Source organism: Saccostrea cucullata, unplaced genomic scaffold (genome assembly GCF_032062105.1).
Source record: "Saccostrea cucullata isolate Sc308-1 unplaced genomic scaffold, CSIRO_AGI_Scuc_v1 ctg15, whole genome shotgun sequence".
NCBI classification, from domain to species: domain Eukaryota; kingdom Metazoa; phylum Mollusca; class Bivalvia; order Ostreida; family Ostreidae; genus Saccostrea; species Saccostrea cuccullata.
The window spans coordinates 298,368-320,376 of record NW_026938676.1 but is presented as its reverse complement, the minus strand read 5'-3'; the positions used below and the strand labels follow the sequence as shown (position 1 = coordinate 320,376).

Genomic DNA, 22,009 nt, shown 5'->3' with positions numbered 1-22,009 from the left:
TGCTTTATCATTAAAATATTGAGAAAACCTATAAAATGTATGAATATATACATGATATAGGAGAAGATGGGCTCTTTGTTTATCAAAATAGCCAATTTTGTACTTGCTTCTGTTTGTAGTTCAAGGAAAGAAAAACATGTAATGATTTAAAAACTTGAAGACTTAATTATGTCTCACACCAAGGTAACCAACATTAGGACATTATTAGGGATATAAACAAAATGACATTTTTATATATTTCTTTTTTTATGCATAAGTATTAAGTATTGTGTAATATTTAAAGAGCACTGCTTTTAGACATTTTGGAGCAATTAGTAACTGTGTGACAGGGGGAAAAATATCATTTAATCAAGGTCACTATATAATTCACAAAGCTGAGGTTAGATTGTAATTTGTTTAAAAAGTCTTCAAAATTTGATTTCAAAAGATTTGTTCAGTAAAGAAAGGTCTCAACTAAATTTAGTTTAAGTTAAATTCATTTTTCAAGGTACATGTAAAATAAAACTTCTTTTAATACTGATCGAGACCAAATTAAAATTATTTTTTTTAGGTTAATTCCCTAAGGTTTTTAAAAATGTTTTGTTAATTAAACTCTGAGAGCAAATTAACAGTGTTTAAAGCTATCATTGATGAACTGTTACAGTATTTTGGGGGGAAACATATAAATTGTTTTTGTCCCAAGACACATAACATTGTGTCCATGAACCTTTTTTTAGCAAGAAAACCTCTTAATGGTTTAGTGCATTATTCTTGTCAATAACAGGCCATAAAATAATGTGGTAACATTGACTGGGTTGTCCATCTATATACATGATGAATAAAGGAGAGGAAAAAAGGTCTCAGAGGGGTCAAAATGATAATCAGTGGTTAAGACTCGAGTTACACCTCACTTTCTTACTTACCATGAGGAATACTGTGTTCTACCTTGCTTATTGAGGGAGAGCTGGAAAATATTTTGTGGGATTAGAGAAAAAATGGCCAGTGGTTATACAGAGGAGTTTTTCTATGGCAGTACTCCAGTGAGAAATGATGAACTTCCCCCTCCCTATGGGGATTTCATATTCCGTCCCCCAACCAGACGACCAATTGTTAAAACCTCAAAGAGCTTTAAAGACAAGAAACCTAAGAATAAGGGCAAAGGTCCCCCTTCTAGAATGTACGCCACTGTCAGAGATCCAAGAATAGTGCCTGGCAGGGATCCAAGAATTGGACCTGGACACCCTTTGATACACCCAGACTTTATCACCCCTCAGAAATTGATTCCAAAGATTGTACCCCCTCAACCAAAGCCAGTCAAGCCTGCAAGATCCAAGAGCTTTAATGACAACAAAAGAATTGCAGAACAGAAAGTAAAGATGGTAGATGCATCTAGGACCTACAGGTGCCAGAGCTTCCCTGTTTCTGATAATAACTCAGAGGACCATGGAGTTCGAGGGTTTGATTTACCTCAGAAGGTACCTTACCATCCAAAGCAAAGGTTAGGACTCCATGAAGAGCTATTTCATCCACCATCCAATCTCCGAGAACCTTCCTCACCCCCCTTTTATAATGTCGGCCCACAACAAGGCCTGCTTTTTGGTAGGCCCTCAGGAAATGTGGGATACAATAGGATGTATGTGCCTTCTAATGAATCTGGTACCAGCTTAACTCTGACGGAGCTGAACCAGTCAGAAGATGAAGAAAACGCTGTACCAGAACAAAAACCTCAGAAGAAGAAAAGCACAGTCAGACAAATTCTAAGCAGTCTGTTTTCATCAAAGAAATCCAGTGTCCAACCTCCTTCTAAATCTGAGAGAAAGAAGTGCAAAGAAGAAATAAGACCTGTTGCAAAATCACTGTCCAGCGAGATAACTAAAGAGGAAAACACTGAGGAGAAGAATGCAAGTATTGCAGCCAGTTCATCTGTAGAAGTGGAAGACTCCATTAAAACTAGTGGCAAAACTGGTAGACTAAGTGCAAAGATCACGCATCAAAATGAGAAACAAGATCAAATTATTCTGGAACTGAAAAAGAAAAACAGCTGCTCTGGAAAAGATGACGTAGGAGCAGGACAAGAAGAGCATGGAGAACAAATAGAAATGAAAGGAGAAGACAAAGCAAAAGTAGAAGGAACAGATAAAAGGGAATGTTATAATGGTGTCCAGGAGGTTGCTAGACAATCTGACATTGTGGACACAAGGAAAGCGTCCAATGGCACTGGGGAAAAGTTGAAGAAGTCCCACTCAGTACCTAGTGATCTGTTCAAAAGGAAAAGCAGGAAGTCAGAGAATGTGTCTGGAAATGAGGTCTTTCATAAAGCTGATGTGGAATTTTCAAAATCATTGGGAGAGTTCATTCGTATGAATCAACAGAAAAATGAATCTGACTTGAATAACACAGAAGGGACTGTAAGAAATAAACAGAATGATTCACCAGGTATTTCACAGCCGGATTGAAATTGGACCAATAGAGAGAAGTTACGGATGTATTCATCATCTTGATGAATTTTTTATGACTGTCTCCAATATCTTCATTTGTTGGAATTTGATAGCATTTTCACCCTTAAATCAGACCTGATTGTTATATCTGCTTTATGTTGAATCGATAATGTGCATACAAAATATCTCATTCTTATATCATATTCCTGTTATTTTATTGGGAATGTCTTCAAAACCAGTGCTAAGACACATTTCTTTGGATGTTAGTGGACTGAAGGAATAAATGAATCACAGCAGAACAATAAACTGAAGACAAAATAATAAAGAAGTGTGTGTTTTAGAAGAAAAGACTTGGAAAAGGAGATAGGCAAATAAAGTCTGCATATCGCCTATAATAGCTTCAGATGTATAAAAGTCATGCTGTAAACCAACTTTTATTCACGTTAGAGAATATTCGCAAGTTTTGCAACATACTTGAAATGTTGAATATTAATTGCCATGAACCATTTATTTTGCTTTGTATTTATAATGAATGTTTCCCCAGTCACAAAGTTAATCGCAGCAGGTTCATTTCAAACTGACATATCGGGAATAAAAGATGCCAAAAATAGTTGGTTTACAGTACTCACTTTGTGAATTTGATATTTGCATGGAGTTCTTACCATTGAAAGGTCTGAAAGTTTTACAAATTAAACATTACTGCAAAAAATTCTTTTGAAAAGTGGACCTCTCATATGGGAAAGCTGTGTTTAAATGGAATATTGATCATTTTGCCCTTGCATGGTGGTGTATTTTTGGTGTTTCATAGACCACTAACTTCAATTTTTGTATGTTTATAGCAATTTATGGATATGTTATTTTACATGATCGAAAAAATAAAATTTAAAAAAATATTGTAATTGAGTTTTAATTTGTTCATTTTCATGATTGTCGCACAATAGGCATTTTGCTTACCATATTCACCCATATTCTTATATACCTGGTACCTAACATTACACTACATGTTGTTCGTTAAAGATGTGCAGCCTTAATGCTTAAACATTGTAACAAAAAAGAATGCTGAACGTTGTTTTATTTTATCTAGATATTGACTTCGTTCTTCTACTTTTTATGTGTCCTTCAGTGTGATTTGGATGAGGGACAATTGAAGTTGATTACAGAGTAGATGAAGTAGTGGGACTGGGGGACTATTAATAGGAGAAGTTGAATTTAAACCTAGTAAATCACTTCAAACTGTGGATAATTTGATGTTGATGTTTGTGAAAAGGTTTGGTAAAAATTTATCTTGGATGAAGAAATATCTCGCGGGAACTGGGCACTCATCAAAATCAACAGAATTTAATTTGGAGAGAGGGAGGGAGATAATGTATTTGTCATAATGGATTTTAAATGATATACGATGAAAAAATGTACATTTGTTTTAGAAATAGGTAAAACAAAGAATTATAAATAAAGCACATTAAACCTGGCCTGGCCCCTTTGGCCTGGCCTGGCCTGGCCTCTATTTTGGCCTCTAATTTGGCTTCAAACCAAATTTTGGCCTGGCCTCAAAAGTTGGCCTGGCCTCAAATTTGGCCTCTGTAAAAAATGTTGGCCTCAATTTTGGCCTCACTCAAAAATAATTTCTTTTTCAGAATTTGATTGATTTGATTGATTTTTTTATTGGTATCATTTTTTCAAAGATTAAGCAGTTAGATGATATATTTCTGTTGATATGTAAATGTAAACATTAAAAGTAATCATGTACTACCACCAATATGATTTATTTTATTGATTATCAATCGGTCAGTGTACACTTATTTCATTTTATGATTTGATGACCAGTATTTCATTCTTACACACTACCGACACTCTTGCTTAATTATTTTGGGAAAAAAGTATCAGCGTTTATTTTTTGTTTTCCAAATTGTGTATATTGAAAAAATCTCTAGTAATAATTTATGTCAGATGTTTGAAAAATTCCACTTGTTAAGTGATGAATCATCACTTTTCACACACTTTAGAGTCTTGCATTATCTTAAATGTGATATATGAATACAGGCACTACAGAATTTTTAAATAAATATACTACCACATACCAATGCAGATACCAAAATATTTATATTAATATACTGATTTGATTGTTCAAAATTCATATGTACTTTAATCTCAGAACAGTTGGTATTTAAAGAATTGATATAAATAACATTTATCAGATAATTTGTAACTTTCTGTTCCTGTGCAGTAACACTGTAATTGGATATCTAATGACAAAAAATCCTGCAGCATGGTTCTTGACAGGGAGTTAAGGTTGATGTTAATCAGTAATGAAATGTGTATAGGCTGTTAAGCCACCCATGATTTGTAAAAAAAAATTCCTGCTACAACTTTCACTACCTACAATTATCAAAACAAAAAATGAGTTTGATGATAGTTTATTAACATTTGTGCTGTAAAACAATTGAATCCTATCAACCAGACCATTAGAACCCTATCATATAAAATGTGGCCAATTACTTGCATATCATAGTATTGACACTTTTTCTATCAGTTTTTAAAAGTAGTCCTCGTCCTCAAAGATTTTTTTTATTCTGAATAAAGACAGTTTTAAAAAACTTGTAACAAGTAATACCTAAAATAGCAAATTTTAAATTCTATTTAGTTTAGTTCTTAGGTAATTACTACCCATCTGCATTTCTTTGTTGTCTTGATAATTAAAATTGATGTTTCTAAATGTTTTACTCTGTTTAATCCTACCATGGAAAAAAAATTAAAATCACATTTACTATTTAAATCATTAAGATACGATAGTATCTTATTGAAAGTAAAACTATATGCTCTGTGTTATAGTCTTCAGAATTGCAACTGATCAATAGAAAATCAATAAAAATAAATCAGATTGGTAGTAGTGTATTATTATTTTAATGTTCACATTTACATATCAACAGAAATATATAATTTAACTGCTTAATCTTTGAAAAAAATGAAACCAATAAAAAATCAATCAAATCAATCAAATTCTGAAAAAGAAATTATTTTTGAGTGAGGCCAAAATTGAGGCCAAAATTTTTTACAGAGGCCAAATTTGGGGCCAGGCTACCTTTTGAGGCCAGGCCAAAATTTGGTTTGAAGCCAAATTAGAGGCCAAAATAGAGGCCAGGCCAACTTAGAGGCCAGGCCAGGCCAAAGGGGCCAGGCCAGGTTTTAGAGTATGCCCTCAGATATTGGTAGAACAGTGGTTAGATGGTATTTGACTGTGATGGGTGATCTTTAGTCTAACTGATGGTTCAGTTAACAGTAGACAGACAAACAGTTGTTCATTTCAATTATTTTTCATTCCTGAACAACCAACAGAGTGATATAATGATTCATCATTACACAACTAGCTGTGTAATGTAAACAATGTACAACTATCAGTTTGATATAAAGATTTATATATACCTCTAGCGATGTAATTAAAAGATGCATCATATTATACAAAATACTGGTTCATATCATGCTCATTGAGAATAATACAATTGTTATGGATATAGATTGAATTCCATTTTCAGTTTTTTTTCTGCCCGAATGAAGATCTGTAGGAGATTTCCTTGTATACAGCCATTACAAGTCTATAATATGTCTACAGAAAGTCATAAAACACAGTCCACTATGGATTGGAAATTAATTTGCTTCATTTTGGTTATCAGAATTGGGAAAGTTTCCAATCTTTAGAATGATGGAGGAACTGCTTGATTAAGTAAAGAGATTGATTTCATCCTCCGTGTATATATAAATGTAGAAAAAAAAATCTGAGAAACATACAGTAAGAAATCATTCTGTGTTTATATAAAAGTGCAGAAATAAAATCTGAGAGAAGAACAGTAAAACACAGTTATGCTGAGGTTTCACATGATTATGATTATAATGAATTTACACTTTAAACAAAGTTGCTTTAATTCCAAATAGTTTTAAAATTTGTGAACTGAATAGATACAACAAAATTCTTGGTCCCTATTGTTGCATTTTGCTGTGAATATGGTTTAATTTTTTTGAAGTACAAAAAGTATTGAATTAGTAAGATATGTTACATGTAAGTGCCATGGTCCCATGAAGCCCAAGATGAAAAGGTCTGACTGTATAGAATTGAAAGTAAAGAAAGTCTGCAAAAGAAGGATAGAGAGTCAACAAAAAAGATCAGCTATGTTACAGATGTCCATCATGAATCTGTCTATATGTAACAAATTTGCAACTCCTTCAATTTTAGACCAACCTCAATATATTTGGACTACGATTTAAAAAAAATCTATTATAAGGATTAAGTTATTTCAAAGTACTTGTAATTGTAAATATTGGTAAAAACAGTATTATTAGTTAACTGAGGAATGTTTGTTGTAGGTGGATACCACCCAGTGAAGATTGGAGATCTCTTCAACAACAAATACCATGTGATCAGGAAACTAGGCTGGGGGCATTTCTCTACAGTGTGGTTATGCTGGGACATGGTGTGAGTACTATTAACTTTTCCTATATTTAGTAAGGATGCATTTCTCTAAAGTATGGCTATGCTGGAATATGATATGCATAGAAATTGTTTGTCCCTGTCTACAATATATAGGAGACATTTCTGCAGTATGGCTATGTTAGGTCATGGTGTGAGTAATAAGTAATTGTTTTTTTTTTTTTGTCCTTATCTTCAATTTGGGTGCATTTTTCTACATTATGGCTTTGTTGGGACATAGTGTGAATCCAATAATTGTTTTGTTCTATATTTAGTAACAGTGATTGAATCTTGGAAACTCAGTTTTGTTGCAAGTTGTTCATTATAAAAGGAAGGCAGTTTATTTATTGTGACAGCATGATTTTTCTGAAATTTATTGAAGTAGACAGAACACTCTATCACAGAGAATTGCCTTCTCTACAAATCAGAAAGCCAGCAAATGTATGTAAGACTAGGGTCTAAACTGGACTTGCCTTTTGTATTTACATAAGTTAGTAGATAATTGAAAATATTTCAGTTGACATTTTTTTAAATTCATGCTGAGTCTTATTCTGTGGGGTGGGGGTGGTTGGGGGGGGGGGGGGAGGAGTCCATTCTCCAATGACCTCTGTGGCAACGCACTTTGAAAAAATTACGCACTTTGAAAAAATTTTTCAAAGTGCAGCAAAATCAACGCACTTTGAAAAATTTTTTCAAAGTGCGTAAGCACTTTGAAAAATTTTTTCAAAGTGCGTTAAGAGTGTACATCAATATATTTTACCTTGGAAACACTTGCACTTTTGTATTTACATCTTTCAAAAAACTAAGCCTAACCCTAACCTCAAAAACGAATTGATTTACTCCCGTGAAAATATTTAACAAACGGGGGAGGGGAGCAATAAACCTAAAAAGGGTATGCTGCATTTTCAATGCTTATACGATGTATATATCTTTCCAAAATAAGTGGGGGGGGGGCTTAGCCCCCCATCCCCTCCCCTGGCCCTTCGCCCAGTCTCGATGTCTATGCTATACTCAAAGCATTCATATAATTATGTATTTACCTAACTGGTAAGACGTTAAAAACTTTCAATAATAAATGAGTAAATTAAAACAGATGAAAACTAGAAATTTTTAAGTACAGTAAAACGTATGAGAGGGAAAGAATTTTCATAGTTTTGAACAATCAAATTGGCCCCTTTTTCTTATGATAAATGCTAAGTTGCTTGAAGCTATCCTCTGTTAGTGCTCTTTACATCTACATGTACATCCAAACGAATTAATGAACTTAAACAATCGTCACTCTTTTTCTCAAGACCCTTTAATTTTCCCTTTTAATTTATCAAAACCTTAAATATTTAAAACGTCAATATCTCAGGTCCTACAGTGACTTTATCATAAAAAAGTTATCAAACCAGGTTCTGTTATTTATCATACCGATTATTTGAAAGAATATTGATCAATCTTTACATTTTTTTCAAAGTGCGTTATATGGTCGAACACTTTGTTATTTTTTTCAAAGTGCGTTATACGCACTTTGAAAAATTTTTTCAAAGTGCGTAATTTTTCAAAGTGCGTTGTAACAGACCTCTCATAAACAAGAATGCATTCATATATAAACATGTATGATACAAATGTCAATCTGGTCTGGGTTTTGAAAATTTATAACATAAAATGTAATGTTTTGATCTGGTATTTCAGAGCGAAGAGATTTGTTGCTTTGAAGGTTGTAAAAAGTGCACAACATTATACAGAGACTGCACTGGATGAAATCAAATTACTGAAATGTGTAAGTTTTCTAGACAGTCTTGAGTAATTAAATTATCAAGTTACCAATATGTTAAAATTATTCTTCAGATTAAATAAAATCGATGAATTTCTTGCTATTTCAATCAACACACATTTTCCATAATAAATACAAAATAGTGAACATTTGAAGGATGAAAAGCATTTTGACATTTTGTCTTGAATATGTAGTTTTATTTCTGAAAGTTTATATTTTGTGTAAAATTTCTGCATGATTTATCTTCAGGTTCGAGATAGTGATGAAAATGACCCGTTCCGGGAGAGAACTGTGCAGCTATTGGACGACTTCAAAATCTCGGGGGTCAATGGCACACGTATCCTTCAGTTAAAAAAAAAAATTTAAAAATACTTTTGATGAAAAATCAATCTGCTTTGTGATATTGATAAAACTAGTTTATGAAGGTTAACTGCAAAATAAATGTCCTCCTTAACAGTCCTCTTCAGATGTCTGCATGGTGTTTGAAGTCCTGGGCCACAATTTACTTAAACTAATAATCCGTTCAAATTATCAAGGAATTCCTATACAAAATGTTAAACACATCATTAAACAGGTAGTTTTCTGGTCTTTCCCTACTGTCACAGAGGCTTGATTGTCTCTGATTAAAGTTTCTCTTTTGTTTCCTTCTAGTCTTCAGGAGTAGAAATTACGTAAAATGAAATAATTGTACTTTAAAATATTTTAAATTCATTTTGTGCCTTTCAAAGACATCAACAGCAACCAAAAAAAAAATCAATTTTGAGTCTGCAGCGCTTGATATTGATATGATAATTCTTTGAAATTGCATCAAGGGAATCTTTTGGATGAATAGTTTGATACATTGTGTAATTAGCTCACCTGAGCCGAAGGCTCAAGTGAGCTTTTCTGATCAAAATTTGTCCGTCGTCTGTCGTCGTTGTCGTTGTCGTTGTTGTTGTTGTCGTCGTTGTAAACTTTTCACATTTTCATCTTCTTCTCAAGAACCACTGGGCCTAGTTCAACCAAACTTGGCACAGGGTTTCCTTGGATAAAGGGGATTCAAGTTTGTTCAAATGAAGGGCCGCGCCCTTTTCCAAGGGGAGATAATCATGAATTTGTTAAAAATTAATGGCATTTTTAAAAAATCTTCTTCTCCAGAACCGCTGGGCCAGGAAAGATGAAACTCATGTGGAATCATCCTCAGGTAGTGTAGATTCAAATTTGTTCAAATCATGACCCCTGGGGCAAGGGTGGGGCCAAAATGGCCGACCCAAGTTTTACATAGGAATATATAGGAAAAATCTTTAAAAATCTTCTCCAGAACCACTGGGCCAGGAAAGATGAAACTCATGTGGAATCATCCTCAGGTAGTGTAGATTCAAGTTTATTCAAATCATGACCCCCAGGGCAAGGGTGGGGCCAAAATGGCCGACCCAAGTTTTACATAGGAATATATAGGAAAAATCTTTAAAAATCTTCTTCTCCAGAACCACTATGCCAGGAAAGATGAAACTCATGTGGAATCATCCTCAGGTAGTGTAGATGCAAGTTTGTTCAAATCATGACCCCTGGGGCAAGGGTGGGGCCAAAATGGCCGACCCTTGTTTTTCATAGGAATATATTAGAAAAATCTTTAAAAATCCTTCTTGAGAACCACTGGGCCAGGAAAGATGAAACTCGTGTGAAATCATCCTCAGGTAGTGTAAATTCAAGTTTGTTCAAATCATGACCCCGGGGGCAAGGGTGGGGCCAAAATGGCCGACCCCAGTTTTACATAGCAATATATTAGAAAAATCTTTAAAAATCTTCTTCTCCAGAACCACTGGGCCAGGAAAGATGAAACTCATGTGGAATCATCCTCAGGTAGTGTAGATTCAAGTTTGTTCAAATCATGACCCCCGAGGCAAGGGTGGGGCCAAAATGGCCAACCCTTGTTTTACATAGGAATATATAGGAAAAATCTTTAAAAATCTTCTTCTCGAGAACCACTGGGCCAGGAAAGATGAAACTCATGTGGAATCATCCTCAGGTAGTGTAGATTAAAGTTTGTTCAAATCATGACCCCCGGGGCTAGGGTGGGGCCAAAATGGCCGACCCAAGTTTTACATAGGGATATATAGGGAAACTTTTTAAAATCTTCTTTTCAAGTACTTCAAAGCTATGATTAGTGATATTTATATGGAATCATCCTCAGGTAGTGTAGATTCTAATTTGTTTAAATGATGAACGCCTGGAGGAGGGGGGGGGGGAGAAATTCAAGCCCGATTTGCTCAGGTGAGCGCTGTGGCCCCTGGGCCTCTTGTTTTATTAAAATCGATGTTTTTTTTCTTGTTTATTCTCTCCATGAGAAGCTGCTTTAAATTAAGATTAAACAAGGCATTGATAGATTTCCTTCAGTAATATTCACGAATTTGATCCCATAAATATTGTACATGTACTGTTAGTATTGAAACATTGATTTTACTCAGATTTCTACACGCAATATTTTCTGTGTAGGCAGTGTTCATATTTGACATTTCATTGACATAGTATTTGTATTTCATTTGTAGGTTTTACAAGCCTTAGAATACCTCCATGACAAATGTAAAATAATTCACACTGATATAAAACCTGAGAACGTCTTGATGTGTGTAGATGAACCTTACATAAGAAAACTGGCGGCGGACGCCTGTGAATGGCAGAAGCTGGGGGCTAAGCTTCCGGGATCAGCTGGTATGTAGGTGGATAATGTCAGATATTTAAAAAAATTACTTCTTTGACTTTCGGGGGAGGTAATTTATTTATGTGCCTAGGGACTTGCAAGATATATGTAGTATGACATACTTTGTAGTTGAAGATCACAGTTAATTAAATGTGCAAATTTAGACATTTTCTCTTTGTAATTAAATCTTGTGGAAAGCATGTATCATTTTGTGAATTAAAAGTTAATTGAATTTTACGGCTTTGTTAACACAGAATGCTATACTGAAAGAGCAAAACAAGTCCTTGGTATTTTGTTTTAAAATCCTTTATTGGATTCATCCATTACCATTTTTAGCTCTACTGGTCAGAGACCAGAAGAGCTTATGCGATAGTAATGCGTCCGTCGTCCGTCCGTCTGTCTGTCTGTCTGTCTGTCTGTAAACAATTTTTCAAAATGCTACTCCTCCTACAGTTTTGGTCCGATTTCAATATAACTTGGCACACAAGTAGACTACACTAAGATACATAATTTTGTGCATCGGTTTTTGATTTCAATGAACGATGTTGCCGTGGTTACTAAAAATAGAAATTTCTGTGAAATTCTTTCAAAATGCTACTCCTCCTACAGTTTTGGTCTGATTTCAGTATAACTTGGCACACAAGTAGACTACACTAAGATACATAATTCTGTGCATCGGTTTTTGATTTCAATGAACGGTGTTGCCGTGGTTACTAAAAATAGATATTTCTTTGAAATTCTTTCAAAATGCTACTCCTCCTACAGTTTTGGTCCAATTTCAGTATTACTTGGCACACAAGTAGACTACACTAAAATACATAATTCTGTGCATCGGTTTTTGATTTCGATGAACAGTGTTGCCGTGGTTACTAAAAATAGAAATTTCTTTGAAATTCTTTCAAAATGCTACTCCTCCTACAGATTTGGTCCGATTTCAGTATAACTTGGCACACAAGTAGACTACACTAAGATACATAATTCTGTGCATCGGTTTTTGATTTCGATAAACGGTGTTGCCGTGGTTACTAAAAATAGAAATTTCTTTGAAATTCTTTCAAAATGCTACTCCTCCTACAGTTTTGGTCCGATTTCATTATAACTTGGCACACAAGTAGACTACACTAAGATACATAATTCTGTGCATCGGTTTTTGATTTCGATGAACGGTGTTGCCTTGGCTACTAAAAATAGAAATTTCTTTGAAATTCTTTCAAAATGCTACTCCTCCTACAGATTTGGTCCGATTTCAGTATAACTTGGCACACAAGTAGACTACACTAAGATACATAATTCTGTGCATCGGTTTTTGATTTTGATAAACGGTGTTGCCGTGGTTACTAAAAATAGAAATTTCTGTGAAATTCTTTCAAAATGCTACTCCTCCTACAGTTTTGGTCTGATTTTGATATAACTTGGCATACAAGTAGATTACACTAAGATACATAATTCTGTGCATCGGTTTTTGATTTCAATGAACAATGTTGCCATAATTACTAAAAATAGAAATTTCTGTAAAATGCTTTCAAAATGCTACTCCTCCTGCAGTTTTGGTCTGATTTCAGTATAACTTGGCACACAAGTAGACTATACTAAGATACATAATTCTGTGCATTGGTTTTTATTTTGATGAGTGGCAAGGATCATTTTTCTATTTATTGCTGATTTAAAGTCTGAAGTCCCAACTGCTACTTTTCTCTTCCTTTGTTTTAAGTATAAACCAGTAGAGCTACAGTCTCGACAGAGACTTCTGGTTATCTATATGTTCATTATTAATAAAGTTATTTTTTATGCTGCACAACATCATGATACAAGTTAGATAACTTTCCTAAAAATATTTGAAATATTTGAATACTTGAAAATGAATATCAAATGTTAGTGATTTAGTCATAAAAAAAATACATGTGTTATGTAATTTACAGTGAGTACTGCTCCAAAAGAAAGAGCACCAGAGCTAGGCAAGATGTCAAAGAACAAGAAGAAGAAGATGAAGAAGAAGATGAAGAAGCAGCAGGCTTTACTGGAGATGCAGATGCAGCAGATAGAAGAAGTGACCTCACAGGTTCCCCTTGATTCTGCTGACACATGCGACTTATTGGTAGTTATAGCGACTCTCCCCATAGCCTGTTTCATGTTCAGATTCCTACACAACAAGTCAAGTTTCCTGTGGAGGGGAATCATCAATTTGATATTTCTGAAGAATCCATTACATAACAGTTTTATTACACCAACAAAATTATAGGAGATTTATTAAACCGGAGACTCGAACATTTTTAAAAAACAATATAGAGGCATTCAAATAATCAAAAATGCATGTAAATGCTACTAATTTTTTAGCTCACCTGAGCTGAAAGCTCAAATGAGCTTTTCTGATCACATTTTGTCTGTAGTCCGTCTGTCTCCGTCTGTCTGTAAACTTTTCACATTTTCGACTTCTTCTCAAGAACCACTGGGCCAATTTTAACGAAACTTGCCACAAAGCATCCTTTGGTGAAGGGGATTCAAGTTTGTTCAAATGAAGGGCCAAGCCCTCTTCCAAGGGGAGATAATTATGAATTAATGAAAAATTAATGGTATCTTTTAAAAATCTTCTCCAGAACCACTGGGCCAAGAAAGATGAAACTCATGTGGAAGCATCCTCAGGTAGTGTAGATTCAAATTCGTTCAAATCATGACCCCCGGGGGTAGGGCGGGGCCACAATGGCCGACCAAAGTTTTACATAGAAATATATAAGAAAATTCTTTAAAAAATCTTCTTCTCAAGAATAGCAAAGCCATGATTGATCATATTTATAAGGAAGCATCCTCAGGTAGTGTAGATTCAAGTTTGTTCAAATCATGACCCCCGGGGGTAGGGCGGGGCCACAATGGCCGACCAAAGTTTTACATAGAAATGTATAGGAAAATTCTTTAAAAAATCTTCTTCTCAAGAATAGCAAAGCCATGATTGATCATATTTATAAGGAAGCATCCTCAGGTAGTGTAGATTCAAGTTTGTTCAAATCATGACCCCCGGGGGTAGGGCGGGGCCAAAATGGCCAACCAAAGTTTTACGTAGAAATATATAGGAAAATTCTTTAAAAATCGTCTTCTCAAGAATAGCAAAGCCATGATTGGTCATGGGACTACTTTTTGATTTAAACTTTTCAAAATAAACCAATTTCTACTTTTTCCTAGCCACATTGCTCAGGTGAGCGATGTGGCCCATGGGCCTCTTGTTTTTCTTTTATAAAAGGAAACAACTCCCTATCATTAACTATTCAAAAAGAATATCCTGACCAATTCTTTTTTAGGTCACCTGAGTAAACTCAGGTGACCTATTGCTATCTGTTTTCGTCCGTCGTCATGCGTCGTGTGTTAACATTTGAACATTTTCAGCTTCTTCTCTGCAACTACTGAACCAATTTCAACCAAATTTGGCACAAAGCATCTATGGGTGAAGGGGAACAAAAATTATGAATTTCATGATCCCTGCCCTCCTGGGGCCTGAGGGGTGGGGCCAAAACCACTAAAATTAATGCAATCTTTAAAAATCTTCTTCTTTACTCCTGGACATCAAGCAGTCAAACTATTTGCATGATTGTAATCAGCATTGAGTCCTCTACCAAAATTGTGAAATTCATGGCCCTGGGGTCAGGGGTTCTAGTGCTAGGGCTGGGCTAAATAAGTATATAGTGAAAATGCATTATTTCTTTGAAAATCTTCTTCTCTGCTCCTGGGTATTAAATAAACCAACTGAGTACATAGTTATGATGAGCAAGAGTGCCTCTACCAAAATTGTGAATTTTATGGCCCCAGGGTCAGGAGTTCTGGTGTTAGGGTGGGGCTCTATTGATTAGTGAAAATACATGATTTCTTTGAAAATCTTCTTCTCTGCCCCTGGGTATTAAATAAACCAACTAAGTACATATTTATGATGAGCAAGAGTGCTTCTACCAAAATTGTGAATTTTATGGTCCCAGGGTCAGGGGTTCTGGTGTTAGGGCGGGGCTCTATAGATTATATAGTAAAAATACTTGAATTCTTTCAAAATCTTCTTCTCTGCTCCTAGGAATTAAATAAACTAACTAAGTACATAGTTATGATGAGCAAGAATGCCTCTTCTAAAATTATGAATTTTATGGCCCCAGGGTCTGGGGATCTGGTGTTAGGCTGGGGCTCTATTGATTATATAGTGAAAATACATTAAATCTTTGAAAATTTTCTTCTCTGTCTCTGGGTATGAAGCAGATGAACTACCTATATAGTTATGATGAGCAAGGGCCCTAATCTTGCAGAATTGTGAATTTCAAGGCCTCAGGGTCAGGGGTGGGGGGGGGGAGGTTCTACTTATATACTGAAAATGAATTAATTGTTTGAAATCTGCTCCTTTGTATTTATAAAACATTTATTTATTTTTTGATAGGCAATTTTAAGGGTGCCTTTTAAAAATTTATGCAATGTGTGGACCTAAGGTCAGGGGTTTATGTCACAGTGTTAGGGGCACTACTGATTATTGTTGGATATTACTGATCAGTTGGAGTGCATTTTTGTTCCCCTACCCTGCGTATGGGTATTGACAGTAACCAAGCTTAGCAACTGCTAAGTGTATTGTTATGATGATCAATGGTGCCTCTTTCAAAATTGTGAATGCCATATAGCATCTGGCTTAAAACATGAATCAAATTCAATACACTGTAACTGGGAAGTTGTTGCATAATGCTCAGGTGACCTATAAGGCCCGTGGGCCTCTTGTATTTTTAAAGATGATTTATTAAAATTCAACAGAAATAATAAAATACCAGTACATTGTAAAAGCATTCATACCTAATTTTGAAAAGAACCAAAATGAATAATTCTTATCTTAAAAGGGGGAACAGATTTTAAAAATGGGAATTCAAACTGCAGATTATTTTTTTAAGTTTTCATTTGTATTGAACATTATTAAGTGAGTAAAAGAAGAAATTGAATATGAACATGGAACAAAAAGTGCAAGTGGTTTATTTATTTATTTATTTTGCTAATTAATGGTTTTAAATTTCATTGATTTAGTTGTTTTTATTACCTTTGGTATTGTGCTGCAGTTTAACTTGATGTTAAGTTTCTTGCATGCTAAATCTCTAGTATTTCAGTTTGATGCTACTTTTGTTTTCTAGTTTTATTTATTTATGAATATTGTAAGAATATTTTTCCAGCTGAAGGAAAGGAAACAAAAAATCCAGAATCTGAATTAATTTTTCTTAAATTTAATTTATTTAAAGGAAACTTTTTTTCTGCAAAAAATTTTCATTGTGAGGGAGATATTAATTTCTCATGCTTTATTAATATAGGCTTAATCACTCAATATTAATTGTTGAATCAGGTTTGAAAAGCTTTTTTGAATAAATCTATGTGAGAATAAACATTGCTTACTGGCTAAAAGTAGTTTGCAAATAGATTTTGGTTGTTTATCCAAGCATTTGCTTATAGATATTCTTATAAATGATTTATAATTTTGTTCGTGACTACATGTAGTTGAACTATTTCAGTAAATCTGAGTCCTGTAAATGAAATCTTTGGATACATATCTTCGAAAATATAGATAATGTGAAAAACGAAGCATGATTATCATATTCAGATGATATAAAATTTTGAAAACATATTGGAAACTGTAATCAGATGTTTTGGTTTAAAATTTGATATGAATGATTTTCCCTTTATTAATGATGTAATACACTTTCTTCAGGCTGCTGAGAAAGAGAGAATGATGAACAGTGAGAGTATGACGAGTTTGGCTCAGTCCGAGCCTGAGATGAACGACGCATCATCTCAGATTCAGCAGCCAGACTCGAGCGAGTCCGTCGACAACACCGAATCCTCCCACGCCAATAACCAGATGACGGTCGACAACAACCAGGAAAATGACACCGAAAACCAGGAGAACCAGAGTCAGTCAGATAATAATAATACAGGTACGTCTCACGTCATAACTAAATATAACATAAACCGGATCATGTTATATCAAACAAATCCAATACACAGCATGCAAAATGTGTTCATTTCAGAATGTACAGACACAAAGAAAAAAACAGATGAAGAGAAAAATTCTGAGAATATTGAGAATCAGACAAAGTGTTTATCTAACATTATGGACCCAGCAATCAGTGACAATGACAATGAAGTGACTATAGACATCAAGCGCTCAGCAGATGCACTCATGTGTAATGGACACGGTGAATCTCAATCTCAGGTAGACACCAACAGAAACTCCACGAATGATCAGGACACATGTGAATCTAACAGTGTGGGGGGTGAGGGGAATCCAATGGAAGAGGGATCCACCGATGACAATCAGCGGCGGTCCCAGAGCCCCGGGGTTCATAGCTCCTCCTCCCCCAGTGAAAAAAGCAACTCCTCAGGTGAGCAGAGCATTTAATTAGAGACTTCATAGCTCCTCCCCCCCCAGTGAAAAAAACAACTCCTCAGGTGAGCAGAGCATTTAATTAGAGACTTCATAGCTCCTCCTCCCCCAGTGATAAAAGCAACTCCTCAGGTGAGCAGAGCATTTAATTAATTTAATTAGAGACTTCATAGCTCCTCCCCCCCCCCCCCCCAGTGATAAAAGCAACTCCTCAGGTGAGCAGAGCATTTAATAAGGGACTTCATAGCTCCTCCTCCCTCAGTGATAAAAGCAACTCCTCAGGTGAGCAGAGCATTTAATAAGGGACATCAAGCATTTGCCTAGAAAACTCTACTCTAATTATCCCCTTGCATCAGAGTTGGAAAGGATATAGTAGGTGTATGTTTGTTTGTGGGTGAGTGAATTAATCCTGTGTGAAATGTAAGTGACGTAGTTTGCATCAAGATGGATGTCGAATGCTGTTGTGATTTATAGATGTACTCTCATCTAGGGTTGGAGGGGATGCTCTGCCTTGCGGTGCCCTTCTTTCTTTCTATATGCTAGTAACAAGAAATTCAGTATAAATGCTGTTAACCACTTGTATTTTTTTTTTAGAAAAGAATTCCTTGATTCAACCAGATCCAGTCAGACAAGTTTGTGATATTCCTGTCAAAATAGCAGATCTAGGCAATGCCTGTTGGACAGTATGTATTTTATAATGCTGTGCATATTTTGATTGTATTATTGTATATGTAGACGTGTTACTTAGACACATGAAACAGCTTTGTTATTTCTTAGAAAGGTCATAGCTTAATTCTTATTCATCGATGTTAATGCATTTACCCATCAGGTTCCCAAGAAATTAAGCTGCAAGTCATAAAAAAAAGTGTTATAGTAATAATTTGTGGTATATATATATTTAATTACCAGTAACTGCAAATAAATGTATCTTATACTTCATTGTAAATTATAAGAATTTTAATTGAATTGTTTGAATGTCGTGAGATTTAATCTGTAGTAAATAATACATCTAAGTGACTGTTGATGTCTAATCATTGTACTCTATTGCTGTAGTTTTTACACTTCACTGATGACATCCAGACAAGGCAGTACCGAGCCCTGGAGGTCCTGATAGGGGCGGGGTATGGTCCCCCCGCAGACATCTGGAGCACAGCCTGTATGGTAGGTCCTCAACACCTCTGTATGGAACAGAAATTACATACATATCATATTCTCTTGATTACTGCATAGTTCCTACCTGTCCAACACTCAATAACATCTGAAAAATTACAGACTAGTTTGTCAAGACAGATACACAGAGTTGTGGAAAACTTTTTCAGATAGCCGGTCATTCGGACCGACAAGAAAACAAAATAAGCCGGTCCGAAGTGATTTTTGTCGGTCCGAAATAGTACGTCGCAAAATGGAAAAAAAAAACTTAATATATATTCACTTTATAACACAATCTTTTTAATAAATCATGATAATAATGATACAAAATTCAATCTCCATTTCCAAGTCCTCTTCCGTTTTCTTTTAATTTTGCATTTATAACAATACTAGATACCATCGCTTTTTGGAAGGTCACATTGCTAATTAAGCATAGTGATTGTAATTTTTTTTAAACATTTATGCATTTTGGAATTATAATATTAACCTAGAAAATGGGTCTAGAAATTGCAAAAATTCTTTGCATCGATACAAGCAATAAACGATCAGTAAAAAAACGAAAATCCGGGACAGTCGGGAGTACTAGATTTACTGCTTTCCCCACCTGTGCTTGCATTCTTTCTGTTGAAATTTTTCATATTTAGCTCCTCTAAACTTTATTTTTTTCTTTGATACGTTTTCTACCTAATTCTGCCCCAATTGCATTTAAATTTAATAGGTCACGAGAACCATGCCAGTTTCGCTTTCATTTACAGCCTCGATCTCGTTAAAAGAAAAGGTATTACGCAATCGCATATAAGGTACGACAATATCAGTCTTCACAACAATTCTTTTTCAGCACATGCCCTTCGGGCGTGTATACCGGTCATTTTAACCCAGCCCATTGAAATTTGTACATGCCCTACTCAAAATTCATTCAAATAGCAGAGATATGATTGTGCAACAAAAAATAAGGTATATATATTAACTATAAGGACAGTGTTTCTGTTTTTTATTCACTCGATCTTTAGTTTAAATTGATTCCAGAATTTTAAATCAACCGTGGCCTGCCTGTCTGCCATTTTCGTATGCGTTTTTGTTCACAACTTTTGACTCACATGCTGGTCGTTTGTTGGACGGTATAGCAGAACTGAATTTTTGAAATAGGATCATGATCATCATGACAGCAGTCCACTGCTCGTGGTATCATTAAACATATTGTAATTTAGCAAGAAACATCGAGAAAACAAATCGGTTAAATTAAACACTTTAATGATTACGATTGACAATCATTTGATAGGTTGTACCGATAATGTAACGTAAGACAAATGTAGACTGGCAATTCAGATAAAGACATTACATAGCAAGTTTACACGAATAACTGGGGTACGACAGAAGAAATAGCAAGTAAACATCGTTAATCGAAAGAAAATTCATACATGCCCTTCGGGCATTTAATTTGAGAATTTTCACATGCCCGCTGGCAAATTTACCAGGTCCCGGGCATGGGGCACCCAGGTTATTTCGAAGACTGCAATATTAAGAAGGGAAATGCACATGATAAATAGAAAAACAAAAAGCTTTAACAGAAAGAGGGGGCCGGTCATGTGGACCGACACTGATAGCATTTTTACCGGTCATGCGAATTTTTTGTCGGTTTTGCCGGCATGACCGGCACTTTTCCACAACTCTGATACACCATACTAACTTTCAATATTTCAAATTATACAATCATTTACTGGTAGGTGGTTAGGGCAAAAAGCTTATTTTTTAAGAATATTATATAGAATGTTCTAGGCTTTATAGAAAATACAGTTTCATAGAACTTTGTTTAAATACCATGTTGTTGAAGGGAAATAATTCAAATAAGATTTAGTAAGTTGTTTTCAAGTATGAGTTACAGAGATGGTAAGTGGACTTTTATAACATAATAATGAGTCTTCCCAATTTAGATAATGAAATTTTGCTTAATTGATCAGTATTCAATTGTTAATTGTCAAAAGAATAAAGGTAGAAGGATATTCAAGATTTGCATTTTTTTTAAAAACAATTTCCATGTTCTGATGTGTCTGTGTAAATTTATTGTAAAAAAAAAAAAAAAAAAAAAAAAGTGTCTTATTGATAATACCACTGACTGTACATGCAATATACTTTTTTTTAGGCATTTGAATTGGCAACAGGAGATTATCTATTTGAGCCAAACTCCGGGGAAAACTTCAGTCGTAATGATGATCACCTGGCACACATAATAGAACTGCTGGGTCCTATTCCACGAGAGATCAGTCTGTCAGGAGAGAAATCCAGGAGATACTTCAACAGAAGAGGTCTGTTAGGGTTAATCTTACAAGTTGTATAATATCTTAAGGTAGGATTCTTCAGGATTCTTCTCTAGTTTCTGTGTAGATGAATTATTCACAGTAAATTTGCTTGTATGTCTTATATATTTAGGTGCAAGAGATTTAAAAGACCATATTTTTCTTTCCTCATCATAATTTTACAACTTTAAATAGAAATGGTAAACTGTGTTTGAAAACAAGCAGGGACTATATTTTTGGCGTAATGGTGGCGTATGAAAATATCTTCTTTTCTGCCTCTCAAAATTATTATAGAACGTTGAATTTAGTTATAATTTTTACGTAATCAAAGACTAGACGAAATTTTCAAATGTAAGTCAAATCAATAACAAGGAACTAAAGTTTCAAAAAATATCAAATAAATAAGATTTTTCACACGTACTAGAACTATGTTGGCTTTTAAATGCTTCAAATATAAGTACAGATTTGAGCCAAAAATCCGTAAAAAGTGTTATTTCTCTCTTAGTAAACGATCAAAACTTTTAGTTTTTGTATCATTTTGTACCTTTATGTGACAACTTTATTATATGTGAAAATGGGAAAAAGTTAGATACAGGAAGCATATAAAAATAACTAATATATCCTAAAAATTTAAGGAAAGTAGAGGAAATTCGGATTAATAAATATCCATTTTATTTAAATTATTTATGTCAGTTTGGTAATATCATCTTATAGGCCCTATATCATAGTATCTCTTTATGCTAAAAGAAAAACATTCAATCTTTTGAATTACAAGTAGGGATCGCATGATTGGAAACAGTAATTTTTTATTCTTAATGTCCAGGAAAAAGGTAATGACCTTGACCTGACCTTGCCTCTAATATTAAATGGTCAAA

The 22,009-nt window shown here is 34.6% G+C and overlaps 2 protein-coding genes across 5 annotated transcripts in view; both read left to right on the top strand.

The window, feature by feature from the left end:
• The window catches only part of LOC134250876 (SRSF protein kinase 3-like), a 34,507-nt gene that overhangs the window by 9,875 nt on the left and 2,623 nt on the right, over nucleotides 1–22,009 (top strand). For 2 of the 4 annotated variants that reach the window (XM_062733226.1, XM_062733227.1), the window contains 10 exons: nucleotides 6,774–6,882; nucleotides 8,554–8,641; nucleotides 8,885–8,972; nucleotides 9,103–9,209; nucleotides 11,164–11,326; nucleotides 13,235–13,410; nucleotides 17,017–17,689; nucleotides 18,286–18,374; nucleotides 18,745–18,852; nucleotides 20,981–21,143. In XM_062733226.1, the coding sequence (XP_062589210.1) occupies nucleotides 6,774–6,882; nucleotides 8,554–8,641; nucleotides 8,885–8,972; nucleotides 9,103–9,209; nucleotides 11,164–11,326; nucleotides 13,235–13,410; nucleotides 17,017–17,689; nucleotides 18,286–18,374; nucleotides 18,745–18,852; nucleotides 20,981–21,143 (1,764 nt within the window). The remainder of the gene's footprint in view (nucleotides 1–6,773; nucleotides 6,883–8,553; nucleotides 8,642–8,884; nucleotides 8,973–9,102; nucleotides 9,210–11,163; nucleotides 11,327–13,234; nucleotides 13,411–17,016; nucleotides 17,690–18,285; nucleotides 18,375–18,744; nucleotides 18,853–20,980; nucleotides 21,144–22,009) is intronic. The other 2 variants (XM_062733230.1, XM_062733229.1) reach the window with 2 other exon arrangements.
• On the top strand, nucleotides 959–2,976 carry LOC134250878 (uncharacterized). Its single transcript, XM_062733232.1, has one exon. It carries the CDS (start codon nucleotides 975–977, stop codon nucleotides 2,433–2,435), a length of 1,461 nt encoding a protein of 486 aa, XP_062589216.1. The 5' UTR covers nucleotides 959–974; the 3' UTR covers nucleotides 2,436–2,976.